The sequence below is a fragment of the Leishmania martiniquensis genome, chromosome 8 (assembly GCF_017916325.1).
Source record: "Leishmania martiniquensis isolate LSCM1 chromosome 8, whole genome shotgun sequence".
Classification (NCBI taxonomy): Eukaryota; Euglenozoa; class Kinetoplastea; order Trypanosomatida; family Trypanosomatidae; genus Leishmania; species Leishmania martiniquensis.
The window spans coordinates 414,568-430,072 of record NC_090143.1 but is presented as its reverse complement, the minus strand read 5'-3'; the positions used below and the strand labels follow the sequence as shown (position 1 = coordinate 430,072).

Below are 15,505 nucleotides of genomic sequence, written 5' to 3'. Positions count from 1 at the left end.
CCCTCACCTCTTAGTTGCACCGCAGGGATGGGAAGAAGAGGGAGCTGACACTTTCCTCGTTCAAGTATTGGTGAACGACGGCCGCAATTAGGGGTGCGATGGTGAGCACCTTCAATTTGGGGATCACTTTTTGATGCTCCTCCTGCGGGATGGAGTCGGACACCACGAGCTCCTGGAGGGCGCTACAGTTGTTGATGCGCTCCGGGCAAGGGTTCGTGAGAATGCCATGCGTGCAGCACGCCATTACGCGCACCGCACCAAGGTCCTTTAGGAGCTCGCACGCCTTCACCAGTGTGCCGCCCGTATCGATCATGTCGTCTACAATGATGCAGGTAAAGCCAGCCACCTCGCCCACGCTCTGCATGGTGTCCACCTTACCGGCCGAAATGCGCCGCTTCACGATCGTGACAATGCGCCCCACATGCAGAATATCAGCCAGCTGCTTTGCCCGCTCCACACCGCCTGCATCAGGCGAGACGACCACCATCTGATCGACATCAAACCACGGTTGGTCGTGTAGATATCGCGCAAATTCGTGCGCCATGAGCAGGTTGTCCACAGGAATGTTATCGAAGAAGCCTTGGATCTGGTTCGAGTGCAGGTCTAAGGAGGCAAGACGGTCCGCGCCCATCCTCACAATCATCCGCGCAACCGCGGAGGCGGAGATGGGGCCGCGCAGGTTCGTCTTTCGGTCCTGTCGAGCGTACCCGAAAAAGGGAGCGATGACGGTCACGCTCTTTGCGTTGCTCAGACGCATCTTCCGGATTAGAAGGAGCAGCTCCATAAGCGCTGTATTAACGTCAACGATCTCATTTCCAGTCGTGCTCTGAATGATGTACACGTCAGCACCGAGCACGCTCTCGTTGATGCGAACGTCCACCTCCCCGTTGGAGTACTGTCTCACAGACGTGTGATGGGTGTGGGTGCCCATCAGGAGAGCCACCGCCTCTGCCAGCGGACGATTCCCGTTGCCGGAGACTAAGCAGAACGGGCGCGAGTGGTCGCGCTTCTCCAGATGCGGGCTGACAGTGCCACTCATTGCATGCACCTCCGCCATCTTGCCCGGCTGGTAGAAGTAGGCCTTCTCGATGCGCTTCAGCTGATTGCGGAGAGGAGAGTCGGCCATTTTCGAGGTCGATCTGCCGTGCTGGAGGAGAGAGGGGGAGGGGAGGGGGGGAGTATTTCGTGTTTGGTTGTCGTTGAAAAGGGCGGAAAGGAAAGGGGCAAAGATAAAAGGGCGGCGGGGCTGGACGATTCAACGTGGGGGTCGGTCAACGAGCGAAAGAAGAGGAGGGTGCAAGAGGGGTGAGGGCGGGGGGCGGACCACAGAAAGGACAGCGGTGTGTGAGTCTGTGTCTCCTCTGCCCACTTTGCTCCCTCTTCGCCTCTTCGCTTTTCTAGCGTGGATCCCCCTCATATATATATATATATATGTGTGTGAATGCCGGGGGCCGCCAACAAACGCTCCGCGATCCCACCTGGCACGGCACTGGGTGTAATAAGGGATATACCGACGAGCTCCACAGAACAGAGAGCACAATCGCAAAATTGGTAGCAGCGGCCTTGTCGCTCTTTTTGGTCTCTTGAGTGGTTGCCACTCTATGCCTTCCAGGCAGGAGAGAACACGCACGTACGCTTCCATCGAATGTCGAGGGCAAAGAGGTACGGAAAAAAAAAGAGGCAGAGGAAGCACTGGTACGAGACTCTGGATGAAAGCAGTGGCATTCATTTCCAAAAGTGAGGTGCCTGGGGAGGGGGAGGGGGTCGGAGAACGCGCGCCACAAACAAACAGCCACACACTCACACCGTCACGTACGATGTGTGCTCGCACCGCCATATCAGGCTAGCAGGCGGGTACAGCGACGGCACAGCTGCTTAGAGCTCCCCTCCCCCGCCTTCTCTACGCGTGCAACCTCAAACTCGCCACTACGCGGCTGTGGTATGCGACTTTACCTTCTTCTATGACGAGGGGCAACGAGTTTGTTTGTTGTGTGCGCCTGTCTGTGTGTGTGTGTGTGTGTTTCCTTTACGAGTCGGCCGCGTCCTCTCTCACCTTTCCCCCACTCGACCGGGCGCCGGAGAAGGGGCGCGGAAAGGGTACGAGAAACAGGCCGACATAACACACACACACAGACACACACAGACGCGTGTTTGTGTCTCCGCAGTCGGGCAACGGAAAGTCGCGGAAGGAGGGGAAAGGAGGAGGAGGAGGAGGAGGGGGGGAGGGTACAGGGATGCTCGGTAGTTTACATGCGAAGGGAGAAAGGGTACGTCGGCAGAGGCACAAAAAGAAGAGAGGGAGGGGACAGAGGCATCACAGCGTCGCCCATGTGAAGATGCGAAACGGTCAAGATGGGCAGCAACTACAATCGGCAGTCGACAAGGGGTGAGCCGAAAAAAAAAAGGAGAGCATGTGATGGGAAGGCGAGCAGAGGTCGAGGAAACGGAGGCGACAACAACGAAGGCGGTCGCTGCTGCAACGATCCATTCAAACACCGGGGGAGGGGGGAGGTTGCGCATCTAACGCGGCCACGCTCGTACGGAAAAGAGAAGCCAAGAGAGAGGGCGAGACAAACCAATCCCCTCCTCTCTTTCTCTCCCTTCGCTACGAGCCTGATGCGGGAGCTGCATCGTTGTCCGGCAGCATCGTCTCCTTCGCCATGATGTAGTAACGCTTCTGGAACTCGTTCAGGTCAACGGCGTAGGTGGTACCGTTGTCCCGTGTCTGAGTGTAGGCCTCTGCCGGGAGACTGGGGAAGAAAAATTCCAATAGGCACGCCATCTCCGCAGCCGTCGGGGTGCCGGTAAGGATCTCCTCGATGCAACGGCGCAGCTGCACTGGAGTGATGACCGTATCGCGGTCGGGGTTTGTGAGAGAGTACAAGTCACTCCGGCGTCCACGGTATGCACGCGGCATGGTGGACGCCAGGCGAAACATGTCCGCGCCTTTCCAGCACCGCGCGTCCAGGCGGGACTTCAGCTCCCGCAGCACCTTTGAGCGCAACGCACGCCGCTCGATCTCCCTCAGCTCAGCCTCCCTGCCGCCGCTGGGCATGCTGGCAACCCGTACAGAACTCGTCCTGTGCTCCTCGTTGACGGAGTCCAGCCACTTAATCAGGTCTACAGAAGTGAAGTATCCTGTGTCGCGCGCAGGGGCGATGCGCTCGAAGATGGCGGCCGCGGCGCTCCTGTCGTCTGTGATCTGAAACGCCTTCATCGCCATGGTGAACTCGGGGACACTGACAAGACCATCACGGTCGCGATCGAGGGCCAGGAATGAGGCCACTCCAGTTTCGTAGCGGGACCGAAGGTAGCTGCGAAGCTCCGAAGTCAGGTGGTCCACCGTCACCATCGCCCCCGTTGCATCGGTCACCATCGTTGACCCCCCACTAGTGTCGTCCGTCAGAGTGCCGGCTCGGCGGGCGTAGAAGAGGGCGGTGTGTGCGTCCATCCTATGCAGCCGCAGTGGTAGGCCGTTGATGACGACCTCCTTGCCCTCCCCCAGATCCGACAGGGTGTAGTGCGGCACCTCGCCCGGCACGACGGGGGGTTTCGGTGCGTTGCGCGGGCCAGGCTTCGGCGGAGCCTTCATCACCTTATTCCGCTTCCACAGGCAGCCGCCGTGGATTCCGGCCTTCGGGAACGCACTCTCATACACCGTGAACTCCTCCGAGCCGCTGTAATAGGTAACGGTGAAGCGGCGCTGCTCGTCGCCATGGTTGGCGGGATGGGCAAGCACCGCGCGGAAACGGAGCGTGTCGCTTGGCGTGTCTCGAGTCGCTGCGGTGGGGTCAGCCGAGGAAGTGGCGACAGAAGCGTCGGCATCTCGGGTGACAGCAGCACTAGCCGACTGCCCCGTCGCACTTCTCAAGCTGTTCCATGGGAGGCTCTTCGTTGGTGCCCCGGTCCCAAGCACCGTGTGGCGCGCGTCTTCCTGAAAGTAACTCGATACGTCGATAGGTGGCTCCAGAGAAACGCCGTAGCGCTCCATGAAAAATTCGCGTGTATAGTCGTCGCAGTCGTACAACAGAACTGGGCGGCCAAAGACGTTCAGCGTCACGCCCACGTCGAGATCCACGTCGCGGTAGTAGGCGTCTGGGATGCCCATGTCCGGCTCGCGCTGTCCGTTCACGCGATGCGCAAACGTCAGCTCGTTCACCTTGGCCACCGAACCACACTTAGGCAGCCAGCATCGCGACAGATACAACCCCCGGCAGCTCTCTGGGGAGCTCTGCCGCTGCACAATAGCCATGGAGTTGTCCTCGACAAACAACATGACTTCTAGCTTTCGCACCGTCCCGCCAGGGACGGTGTTGCGCTCATCGAGCACAGCATAGAAGCGGAGCATCTTTCCACCGTCGCGGATGAAGCGGATGGAGTGCTCCAACTCGTTGGAGCTATAGTCCTGCGAGAGCAAGCCGAACTTGCCAGTCTTGAGCCGCTCCTGGTATCGGCCGTACTCGGACATGAACAGGTCGTCCGGAGACTCCACCGATGCCCCCACCTCAACGCCGAGGGCCGTGAGGAAGTCGCGTGTGAAGTTGTCACAGTCGTACAAAAAGAACTCCGTGGCGTTGAGTCGCACCGAGTTCCCCACGTTGAAGAAGTTAAGGGTCACGTACTCCTCACAAGGGAACTGCTCCCTCTGCCGCGGATCGGCGACCACTTTCTGCCGCTTGAGAAACACGCCGCCGTCGAGGCCGCTGTTCATGATGCGCGGCTCCTCGATGAGAATGGTATCGTCGACGGGGAAGAAGCTGATTACCACCTTGCGGTGCCAGAACGAGGCCGCGCCCGCCTCAGGAGCCGGCTCGTTGAAGAAAGCGTAGAAGCGCAGCACCTTGTCCTCCAGCGTGACGTGGCGCAACTCTTCAGCAGCGCAAGCTCTGCGCGTGGCGGCGTTGCGGTTGAGGGAAGAAGACAATAAGGCATCCACCAGTTGCTGCGCCGTGCGGCACATGTCGGGGGCCGGCGCTGGGGGCGTGCTGTTTTGCGTGGCAGGGAACACGCGCGTACCGCGGAACTCCGCCTCCAGCTGCTGTGGCTTCCCTTGCTTGGCGCGAAACGCCTGGTCGTTCCAGTTGTGCCCCACGCGAGGGGGAAGCAACTGCGGATCCACGGCGCGCACGTACTCTTTAGGTACGTTGCCCTGGTTCGCCATTGGGAGGCGGAGCTGCGGATCGGAGGACATGATGATGGGTACGGACACACACTGTAGCAGTGCTCCGCTGTTGGAGGCAAGGTGTAGTTCTGCACGTGTTGCGTGCGAAGGTATTGGAAGAGAGCAACAAGGTGATCCCATTGCATTATGAGGAGCATGAGGCGAGGGAGGCGCAGCCGTTTTTTTTTTTAACGTCAGGGTGAGCAGAAAGACAAAATTGGCAAAGGAGGCAAAGAAAAACATTGCGTGTGCATGCGTGTAAGAGGAAAGGCGCACATGCGCGAGCGGGGGGGCGGAGAGAGGCGCCAAAGTTGTTGTCTGGACATGGGGGAGTGTATCTCGGTTTGCCTCAGGAGACACCTGGGAGTTAATACGGTAGTGTACTGAGGCGAAGACGAAAAAGGGCTCTGTCAGCTCAGACACCAGCAGCGGCCCCTACCGATGGTCAGTTGGTGTCGCCTCTTCTATGTTGATCGTGCGTTGGTGAGGTCATTTTATTTGATAGTTGTTGGTGTCACGGCGCGTCGCGGCATTGGGGGGAGGGGGGTAGGACGATCACTCTGTAAAACCGGAAGCTGCGTGGCCAAGCCGTGTGTTTTCGTGTGACGCGGTATGCTGCCCCCCTCCCCCGTATTGCTACCCGGCCCGGCTCGCCGCAGTCAACTTGACGCCTGGACAGAAAGAACATCAAATACCTCTGGGTAACCCTTCGTTTCAATCGTCTTCCGTTAACTGCTCAAATGCGCGATGCCCCCCCTCCCACCCCCATCCCCCGTCTCTTCCTCCAAGGGGTTTGGGGGGGAGAAGGGGGGGAGGAGGGTCTTTTCAGAGAAGCTATTGAGGGGTGTGATGAGTCGAGAAGCGGACGCCATGTTCTTCGCCTTCGTTTATCTCCATCGGAGCTGAGTAGGAATCGCACACAGATGCTCCAAATACACAAACACGCACAGACACTGTTAGAGGCCCCATACAAGCTCCTACACGGATGCGCCCCATCTGCATCAGTAACGAGCGTGTACGTCCTCCGCGGCGTGGCTCATAGAGGCTCCGTGCGGAGTCGTCTGCGAGACGCGTATGACAGGAAAAGAAACAAGACAGTGCCAATTGAATAATAGGAGAAAAAAAACGGTGGCGCTTGGGACCAGCACCTGAAAGACGGAGCGCGTCGCCCTCCCCCTCCCCGCCTCCCTCTGCCCTCTTACCTCTCTCGTTCTGTCATGCCGCTTTCGGGTCTCTGTTGACAAGAGAGCAAGAGAGGTGCGAGATAGAGGGGGGCGTGGAAAAGCCGGCGTGGGAGGTCTGCGTCCTTGTGGCGATGGTCACTGCGTCCCCTTTGCTCGCCATCCTCAGACTTGACGCCCTCTTCTGCCTTCGCCCTAGCCGAGAACAGAACACCTTTAGTATAGTAACACCGGTGAAGAACAGCGAAGGAAAACGAAACGGAATAGTCACACCACTGCGCAAAGGCGAGCGCGAGGAGAGGAGGTGCGGGTGCGCAGAAGGAAAAGGAGAAAGCAAAAATCGAAGAAGATCAGAGTAGGTGTCTGTGTATCTGTGCGCAGCCCGCAAGGCTCACCAAAGACACCCCCTGACCTCCTCTTCCTCACCTTCGTGCACGACGCGCATACACACAACAACCTCGGCACTTTGTCTCACCAGCGCAAAATTTCTTCTCCTGTACGTGAGCATTGTTGCTTTGTTTCTTCGAAATGGCCATCGACGTCGAGGCACGGCGAAGAAAAGGCACAGTAAAGCTCTAGCGGCCAAAACGAACGATGCCAGCGGAAATAAGCTTGTTAATCTTCGCTGCAATGCCAGGGTCCTTCATGTACTCCTGAATGCGCGTGGGATCGTTCTGCATCTCTTTCAGCACTAGCTGCATGTAAGTGTCTTGCATGATTGCCGCAATTTCAGGGTCGTTCATGGCGCGGCGCGCCGCCTCGTCGCCATCGGCGGACTGGCCAGAAGCCATCTCCTGAATCTTCACCATTGTTCGGTAGCGGCCATCCTTGCAATCCGCGTTGTTCGGGTCCACTTTGAGGCCCTCATCGTACGCCTGCAGTGCGCGGTTGTATTGCTTAGTCCAAAAGTAGGCATGACCCTTGCGTGCGTAGCCCTTGACAAAATCGGGCTTCAGCTCGATGCACTTCTCCGCGTCTTTGAGGGCGTCGTTGAAGGCGCCGAGCTTGATGTACGCGGCGGCGCGGTTGCTGTAGGAGGTGTGCTCGGTTGGGTTGCGCTTGATGGCCTCCGTGTACGCGGCCACGGCCTCAGGGAACTTGTCCTCCTTGAAGTACTGGTTACCTTCGTCCTTCTTCTGCTTCGCAATCTCAGGATCGATATAGGCCTCCTCCACCGCCTTGAGGTGCTCTTTCTCGCATTCGGTCAGCTTCTTGAGGGTGTCTGGGTTACGCCACTCGACAAGGGCGCGCTTGTAAAGGTCAATGGCGGCCTCGTACTTTTTCTGCTTCTGGAGGCAGAAAGCGTGCCGGGTCATGAGCTTCGCAACAACTGTGTAGTCGCAATGGCTCTCGCGGCCGTGCTCGATGCCGCGCTCGCACTCAGCGATGCACTTGTCGTAGTCTCCCTGTTCGAAATGCACAGCCGAGGCGTTCAAAATGTACAGTGTGTTCTTGGGGTCCTTCGCCTGCGCCTCCTCGTACTTGGCCAGCGCCTCCTCAAACTTCTTCGAGAGGTACAGCTTGTTGCCCTCCTCCTTGAGGGCCATGGCCTCCTTCTCACTCTCGGTGAGAGTCTTCTCCTCCTTCGACTTTGCTGCCGCTGCTGCCTTCGAAGAAGGACGCTCTTCCTCGTCGTCCTCATCGTCGTTGGGAATCTTCATCCCGCTCAAGTACATGAGCGTCAGGGCAAAGCGTTGGTCTTCCATGTACAACCGCCCCTGCGAAGGGTCTCGGACGACGGCGTCCACCATCTTCACGTAGTCAGGCTGCAGCATGAGCAGGGACAGCTTCGGGTTCTCCTGAATCTTGCGGAAAGCCTCAGGGGTGAAGGCGCGAGCAATGGGGTCGCGTGCTTCGCGGGCCTTGGCAGCTCGCACGTCCTTCACGCCCTGCGTGCAGCCACTGTTGGAAGGATCCACCTTAAGCCCTTTTTCGTACGCAGCGATGGCGTCGTCGTAGCGGCGCATGCCATGGAGCGCTGCGCCTCGGCGGACGTAGCCCTTGCCCCAGTCTGGTTTGATCGAGATGCACTTGTCGGCGTCGTCCAGCGCGTCCTTGTACTTCTGCATGGCTGCATAGCAGGCGGAGCGGTTGCTGTAGAGTACACTGTTCTGCACATCCAGCTGAATCGCCTTCGAGAAGTAGTTGATCGCCTCCGCATAGCGGCCGGCGGAGAACTCTTCGTTCCCCTTGCTCTTCAACTCATTGGCATCCATTACGCAGGTATGTGCAACTACGCACTGCGAAGTCTCCTCTGTAAAGCTTTAACGATGCAGGTTAGACGCTGCTGCTGCTGTGTATGTGTGTGTATGCTTGTGTCTGTGTGCTTTGGGTGAGGGGTGTATGTGGTCGCTCGTGGGTGTTCAGCGTGGTTCTGCCCAGGCGCGCAAAGTGGCGTAGAGAGGGTGTCCCGTAGCATACACGACGCCGCGGAAGAGAGGATAAGGGAAGGCAAAACGAGCGCACAGTGTCATAGACGATATGTGAGGAAGATACCACCGAATCTGTGCTCTTTCTCACATGAAGAAAGGCCTGATCGGGTTAGAGGCTCACGGAGAAAGGCGAGCCCTTGTGCCCAGCCGGTGCTGCCTATCCGAAGACGCTGGCTGTGCGTGCGAAGTCGGCGATTTCGCGTGGTGCACGCTTCTTTTCTCCCGACACGGTCCATCGTCGCCCCCTCGCGGAGCCCGTCGCACAGATAGTACCGGTTTCCACCCGCCACTAAAGCACGGTGCGGTCCTCGTGCACGTGCCCGAGTGTGCCCAGGGTCGCTTTCTTCTTCGTTTTTTCCCTTCTTTTTCGGTCGATGCTAAACATGTTAATGAACTTCATAGAAAAACGAACCTTTCTGGTGCTAAAACAAATAGAAAAGGAGCAAATCGAAGAAGAAAGGTGAGAAAAGTCTTCCTCCTTCTCCGCACGGTGCCTTAGATGCGCGCAGATGTGTGTACGTGAGTGGGTGTGTGGGTGTGGGTGTCGGTGGCGCGCGCGGTATCGCTCCGCCTGCCTCAGCCTGTGCGAATGCATGAGGCCCGCGGCACTTCCTAAAGCTGCGCAAGGAGCGTGTCGAGGACCAAAAGCAAGAAAAGTACGGGGGCGCACGGCGCTGCCACTAGTAAACGTGAAAAAATGGTGGCTCGGCAACAACGGAGATGAGGAGCGACCGAAAACGTGAGAAGTCACGTGCCGATTCCTCCTCCCTCCCCCACGCGCTCCGCGTACTGTGTAGGCTGGAAACAAGATGACATCCCTCTTAGTGAGCAGCCTTCTTCTCCTCTGCCGGTGCTTCACGCTGGTGGATCCGGGCCTGCAAAGCAAGCACCTCCTTCAAAAGTCGCTCACGGTCACCGTCGCCAGCAGACTGAGATGTCTGTGGGCTGTGAGCCGACGCCTCAGCAGCCTTGGAGGACTGGGTCTGAGCCATAATTTCGCGCACCTCGTTCACAGAGCGCAGGCGCACCGGCAACAGGCGGCGCTCCTCCAGCGGAGACCACCACTGGAAGCCGGTGATGTCCACTTCGAGCTCGGCGCGGTCACGAACCTCCGGGCACCAGTCCATGTATCGCCACACACCCAGCTGACCCTCCAAGTGTTTGATGGTGAGACGCTGCATAATGGCCTCTCGAGCCAGCACCGGCTTGAAGCGCTCGAGAAGATCAACAAGATCATCAAGGCGCTTCTCCTGCACTGGCTTGCGGTACTGCTGCAGCACGGCCTCGATTTGAGCCTCGTCGCGCTCCATAGTGTTGGCGGCGAGCGTGTCATAACGAATCCGCTTCTCGTTCACCAGTTCGCGGTCTGCCACGCTGCGGTACTCCTCCTCCCAGTTGATCTGTGGAGCCGGAGCGTCGGGCAGACCCTTCTCGGCACGCTTGGCTCGGTAAGCCGCCAGCTTCGACTTGGCCTCCACCTGCCGCTTCAGCTGCGCAAGCTTCACTTCGTCTTCGGGGGTGTAAACAACCCACCTCGCAATCTCATCAAAATTGTACCTGCCCTCGTCCTTGTAGTACGACCACAGAGCGTGGCGGAGGCAGCGCTCCATCAACGTCAGTTTGTCCATAGGCTGATCATCTGTGGTAGCCTTGCGCATCTTCTGTGCACCGCCCAGAAGCGCCTCGATCTCCTTCTCGAGCTGTTCTATGGTGGCGGTGTGCTTGCGAGTGTAGGAAGCAGGTGCCTCACCCTTAGAACGCCTGATCATCTCGATCGCAATCTTTGTGTTTCTTTTGATCTGCTCCTCCTTGGAAGCAGACGCAAAAGGCGCGGGAGGGAAGTACATCACCGGTGCCGCTCCGCAGATGGAGCGAACGCACAGAGGGGTTAGGGAAGGGGCGCTGAGGCGGCGCATGGTCAAAACTTTACAGTTTACGGTCTACTGTGTGCTAGCGTACGTTCATACATTAGGTAGTGTTTCATAGTGTTTCGCCACCAAGGCGAAACCCGTAAAGCAGAGAGAGCAAAAGAGTGAGGGAAAACGTCTGAAATGAGAATCAAGCATGTCTGTAAGGCAGTCACAGACCAAGAACGCGCATCGCATACTCATCTAGCAGTCGTCCAAGGACGCCGAAGAGGCACCTCCCGATTCTCGAAATACCATCCGCCACGCTTTAGCTCCGGTGTAGTGCCTCCATCACTTTTTCCTCCTTCTCAACAGTGTATCGTCACTGCCTCCCCGTTGTAGAGTTACTTTTCCTTTTCAAAGTGCCCAGCTGCCATAGAGCATGGGCAAGCCTCCACTCCGTACCGACCCTCACACAGACACACACACAGGGCCCATCGCCGCGTCCCTGCAAGGCAGCCGCGCAGGCACGCGATGCAGGCATGCGCCGGCACAGACACAACCCAGCACCGCCGCTCGCCCCAAGGCATACACGCACCAGCCTCGCAGGTCGCTCCGGCGCAGCGCCGTCGAGGGCCTGGAGGCGGACATCAGCTGCACCGCATCGCACAAACCTCCCCAGCGTCGCAGGGGCTGGGACCGATGTCACTAGCAAAGGTGGTTCGGCATGGGCAGTGATATGAGGGGGCTCCTTGGCCTCCTCTTTCAGAGTGAGTACTGGGTCCTGAGAGCGCGTCAGGGTCTCCACAGTAATCAAGCGTTCCAAAACTCTTCCAGGCAAAAAAAAACAGCAGGAAATAGCCAACACTACAGTGAATAGAAAAAAACATCGGCAAATGTAGGGGAGGGTTCCGCTGCCATCATCATTGTCCAAGGAGAGTGAAAGTAGTGGAATTCCATAGCAGCGCTTAAGAATCGAAAAAGAAAAACGTGAGAATGATGCAGGAGGGGTTTACATGACAAGCGCTCAAAAATCATAGTGATCTCAAGCGGCTTTACGAGATATATTGTCATTTCTGAAAGGCACAAAAGTCAAGCTGGGTGATGGACTCTGGAATTACTCCCGATTTCGAACTTGACAAGCAAGAGAATTTTTCATTGCTCCTCTATATTTAGTGGTCGCAACTAATCAAATGAAAATTATTGACCTCGCGGAACAAAAGTGAGGAAAGGTCAAAGAACGCTCGCAATTCTCTCGCCAAGATCTCTAGTGTTTACGCCCCCTTGGTAAAGGCGTGACTCCGTTGTCAGAGAAATCGTTGAGAGAAAAAAGCTTCCTGAAGCTTGAGAGAAGGCAGGCAGACCGACAGCTGTGCCAAGACGGAGCGACAAGCAGCATGTTTTATATGCCCTTCACGATGCTGCTATTTTCGCTCCCGCGTTTTAATATCGGGAAGCCGGAAGGACGGTACCGTTGAAGGCATTTGCAAAGTCATTTCACCGTGTCTAGAGGCCTGCGAGGAAGCTCTGACTTCACCAACAGGCCTTGCGTCCTGTATGGTGCTCCACCTGCCTGCTTTCTGCTTGTCGACCGGGCAAGTGTCACTAAATTCAGAGAGCCATTTAAAGCCACATCTTTGGTGCATTATGTGCCCACAAGTAAGTGCAATGCACCTGCTGGACGCCAGAAATGCACAAAGGCACACAGGGCAACTATTGTTTTTCCTTCTGCGGGCACCAAAATACTCAGTTGGTAGGTTCCTGAGATCCTCTTTTCCTAGAGGTTGACCCCCGCCTTTGTCTAGCGCGAGAAGGGCTTCATAGTCTTCCGGGTCGATCTCGCGGTATTGCAGATCCCCTACATTGTGAGGTGTCACACCAGCAGTTGACAGGAAACGGCCGCCCACCTTGCTGCACCCAAAAGGGTGTGAAGGATGAGCCTTGGCCGATTCATAGCAGCACCTGCAGAGATTGTAGTCAGGGCACAAGAGACATGTGTAGTTCTCGCTTTTGCAATTCGCATTGCAGTTGCTGCAACAAACTTTGTCATTCCCTTCACACCTCGGCAGCTCTTCACTGCACTTCGGACAGGTGCTGCAGCTGCCCTTCCCACTTTTCGACGCCAGCTTCAAGCACAGCTGATGAAAACGAGCGCTGCATTTTTCACAGGAGGACATGCTACCAGTGCGCTCTCGGCAAAGGGTACACTTCTCTTTCCCCGTTTTCTTCTCGATAAGGTCGATTAGCTCCACCTCATTGATGTAGCTTTGCCATACAATCGGATTCTCACTGCTTACCTCGAAAAATAGAAGCAGCACTGAAAGAATATGACCGCAAGGCTGCATCGCGATGCACGAGCACAGGTGCGGGTTTCCAATGGTGCAGTGATAGCTCTTTCCCTGAGCATCACGAACAGCGAACCTTGTCGGGTCGTTTAGTTGCTCTATGGGCATGTGAGACTTTGTCACGGCGTTGATTTGTTTCCTAATTCGATCGGGGCATGCTTCCGCCCACCTCCGTCCTTGCTCCATCCCATGCAAACTACAAAAACAATAGTTATCCTTTGCCGGTGTGAATGGATCACCGTTGTAAGTCAAATGGAAAAAAGAAGCTCGTTGAGAGTCAAGGGAAAGGCTGCAAAGTCGCTTTGCATCTGTCTGTCTTCGTGTCAGCCTGGTACTACGCCATATGAGTCGACCGCTTTGTCGCCGATGGTGAGGACAGTTGCACAGGAGTTTCCTCACAACTCCCTGTGCTTGCTTTTCACCAATTTTTTGAGTTGCGGATATGCCTGTATTGCACAAACGTCGAGCAGATTATTAGGAATCCTCCTTTTTTCGAAAAGAATCCATGACAAGAGCAAGCCCTTGCTTTACCAGCGTTCTCGTCGCACTCGGCTCAGCCTTCGCCAGCTTCTTCTTCACTATCAATGTGTCAGGTTTTTTATGTTCCGTTTTCCCTTCTTCTCTTGGCACCACCTTGGTGCTGTTGCGCTTTTCCTTCATCTTTGCACGTGCAAATCCCCGACCCTTCTTCTCGAGCTGCTTGCGAAAGCCGCCTTTACCCCCGCCGCGACACCTAACAAGTGCGAAAACAGATTCATAATTGTTCGTGTTTTCTCCCAGGGAAATGAGTTTATTGTTCGCCTTCACATACAACTCGAACGTTTCTGCAGAGATATCTGTGTACTTGAAGAGAGCCTCCAAGATCGCATCCTTTGTAGCTTCCCGAACTGTTAGGGATATCGCCTTCTGCACTGGAAGTAGCGTGCAGCTAAGCGAACGCTGCGATTCAGCACTCATTTTTGATGATCACGTGGAAACTGCAGCGCAAGCAAGAATATTTCCAAAATCAGATGACTAGGCTCCTTTCATTTATGAGGATAGGATTTTAAAGGTTTTGAAAGGATCTGATTGGCTTCAGCATGAGCGAGAAGAGCATTTCCTGCCTTACCCCAAGTGGGGTGAGGTATTTCCTTGTGTAAAAGCAGCCACAAACGCCGCCTCATCGATTTGCTTTTCCGCTCCTTCATTGTGATTCAAACACTTCACAACACCTCCCTGTGAAACGAAAAACGGGAGCGCGATGGTTGCTTTATTCTCTTTGCTTGCCCTAAATTTACCCAGCATATTGCTTACGAAGATTGCCGTGCAGCATTTAAAGAACCACTCACACAGCACCTGAGGTTTCGCGGTAAACACCAGCAGCCTGACGAGCTGGCTGGCAAGGAACGACGCCCCGCTTCCGTACCCTGACGTCGGTGACTTCCCTTAGAAAAATCAACACCTCAGCGTTTCATTATGTTCAAGCACCCACGAAATATGGAGCCCCGCTCAATGTATCGCCGCTGACGTCGGCAGCCCGACCCTTGACGACGCTGCGCCGGAGAGACCTGCGGGCCTAGCGCGTGTGGGCCTTGGTGGCGGGGGGCGGCGATGTTCGGGTGATTACACCGGTGCATTTCTGCATCGCATGCCCGCACGACTGCATCGCAACCACGTGGCGATGGGACTAGTAAGCGGTGGGGTCGGGCGTTATTCGGCCCGCGTGCGTTCAGTCGGGGAAAGTGAGGGAGCTTAGACACAGCGCGTGCCCAATGTCGACTTCTCCAAAAGTCAAAACGGGCTGCTAATTTCGTCCGTCTGCTGAGCTGCCTGGGCAGTGTAAGCTGAAATTCCCATTCTTCACCCCCTCCCCCGCCTTTTCGGGCACCAACGAAGGTTTCCATCATGGATAATCAGCGGTTTGGAAAAGGCACGCCCAAAAGCAAACGCATCTTAGCACGGGGCAGTCGAAGGAGCAGGCGAGCCGGGGATGGGAGGAGCAGGAACAGCAAACAGAGACAATCTACCGAAGCTGACCTTGGTACAAGTGAAAAAAGCAAAACCTTTAGCGCTAATGCATTCAGCCCCACATACCCCGCAAGAGGGCGCCCGCGCAGCCCAGTTTTTGCACCAGGGCCGGGGAGCATAAAGCTAGGGCAAAAGCCTTGGAAACTGAGAAAGCCGCCCCCTTTTTGAGTAGCACATTCCATACGCCCTGTTGAACCCCAGGATTTCAGGGATGAGAGGGGCGTGCCCAGCTGCTTTGGCGGTGGCCAGCCCTGTGAGCTAAGGAGCCCTGCTTGGGAGGGAAAAACCGCAGCAGCCCCCGCCTACATTTTTTGCCGCCACCGGGCGCCCGGCTGGCAAAGCGTTCCAGACGCCCAAATCGAATTTTCAAAGGGTGGAGTGCCCCACAAAGGTTTTTCTAAAGACTGAACGCCGAAGGGATCATAACAACGCATGCGTTTGCGCTGCCCCGAAGATAACGCCAGTTGAAATTATCGAGAACAAAGAACGGTTACGCCGGGTTCCCCTGGGGTCCCCGCAGGCACCGCGGTCA

General features: G+C 56.4%; 6 protein-coding genes across 6 annotated transcripts; all 6 read right to left on the bottom strand.

Moving 5' to 3' along the window:
- Positions 1–10: 10 nt before the first annotated feature.
- LSCM1_07231 (uncharacterized protein) lies at positions 11–1,126 on the bottom strand (the record flags this gene model as incomplete). The annotated part of the gene is made up of 1 exon (XM_067324614.1): positions 11–1,126. The coding sequence occupies one exon, from the start codon at positions 1,124–1,126 to the stop codon at positions 11–13; it is 1,116 nt and encodes a 371-aa protein (XP_067180971.1).
- Positions 1,127–2,605: 1,479 nt separating this feature from the next.
- Positions 2,606–5,191, bottom strand: LSCM1_07230 (uncharacterized protein; the record flags this gene model as incomplete). The annotated part of the gene is made up of 1 exon (XM_067324613.1): positions 2,606–5,191. One exon carries the CDS (start codon positions 5,189–5,191, stop codon positions 2,606–2,608), a length of 2,586 nt encoding a protein of 861 aa, XP_067180970.1.
- Positions 5,192–6,917: 1,726 nt separating this feature from the next.
- Positions 6,918–8,558, bottom strand: LSCM1_07229 (uncharacterized protein; the record flags this gene model as incomplete). The annotated part of the gene is made up of 1 exon (XM_067324612.1): positions 6,918–8,558. The coding sequence occupies one exon, from the start codon at positions 8,556–8,558 to the stop codon at positions 6,918–6,920; it is 1,641 nt and encodes a 546-aa protein (XP_067180969.1).
- A 1,037-nt stretch (positions 8,559–9,595) lies between these two features.
- LSCM1_07228 (uncharacterized protein) lies at positions 9,596–10,690 on the bottom strand (the record flags this gene model as incomplete). Its single annotated transcript, XM_067324611.1, has 1 exon — positions 9,596–10,690. One exon carries the CDS (start codon positions 10,688–10,690, stop codon positions 9,596–9,598), a length of 1,095 nt encoding a protein of 364 aa, XP_067180968.1.
- A 1,355-nt stretch (positions 10,691–12,045) lies between these two features.
- On the bottom strand, positions 12,046–13,152 carry LSCM1_07227 (uncharacterized protein; the record flags this gene model as incomplete). Its single annotated transcript, XM_067324610.1, has 1 exon — positions 12,046–13,152. One exon carries the CDS (start codon positions 13,150–13,152, stop codon positions 12,046–12,048), a length of 1,107 nt encoding a protein of 368 aa, XP_067180967.1.
- A 288-nt stretch (positions 13,153–13,440) lies between these two features.
- LSCM1_07226 (uncharacterized protein) lies at positions 13,441–13,923 on the bottom strand (the record flags this gene model as incomplete). The annotated part of the gene is made up of 1 exon (XM_067324609.1): positions 13,441–13,923. The coding sequence occupies one exon, from the start codon at positions 13,921–13,923 to the stop codon at positions 13,441–13,443; it is 483 nt and encodes a 160-aa protein (XP_067180966.1).
- Between the last annotated feature and the right edge of the window lie 1,582 nt (positions 13,924–15,505).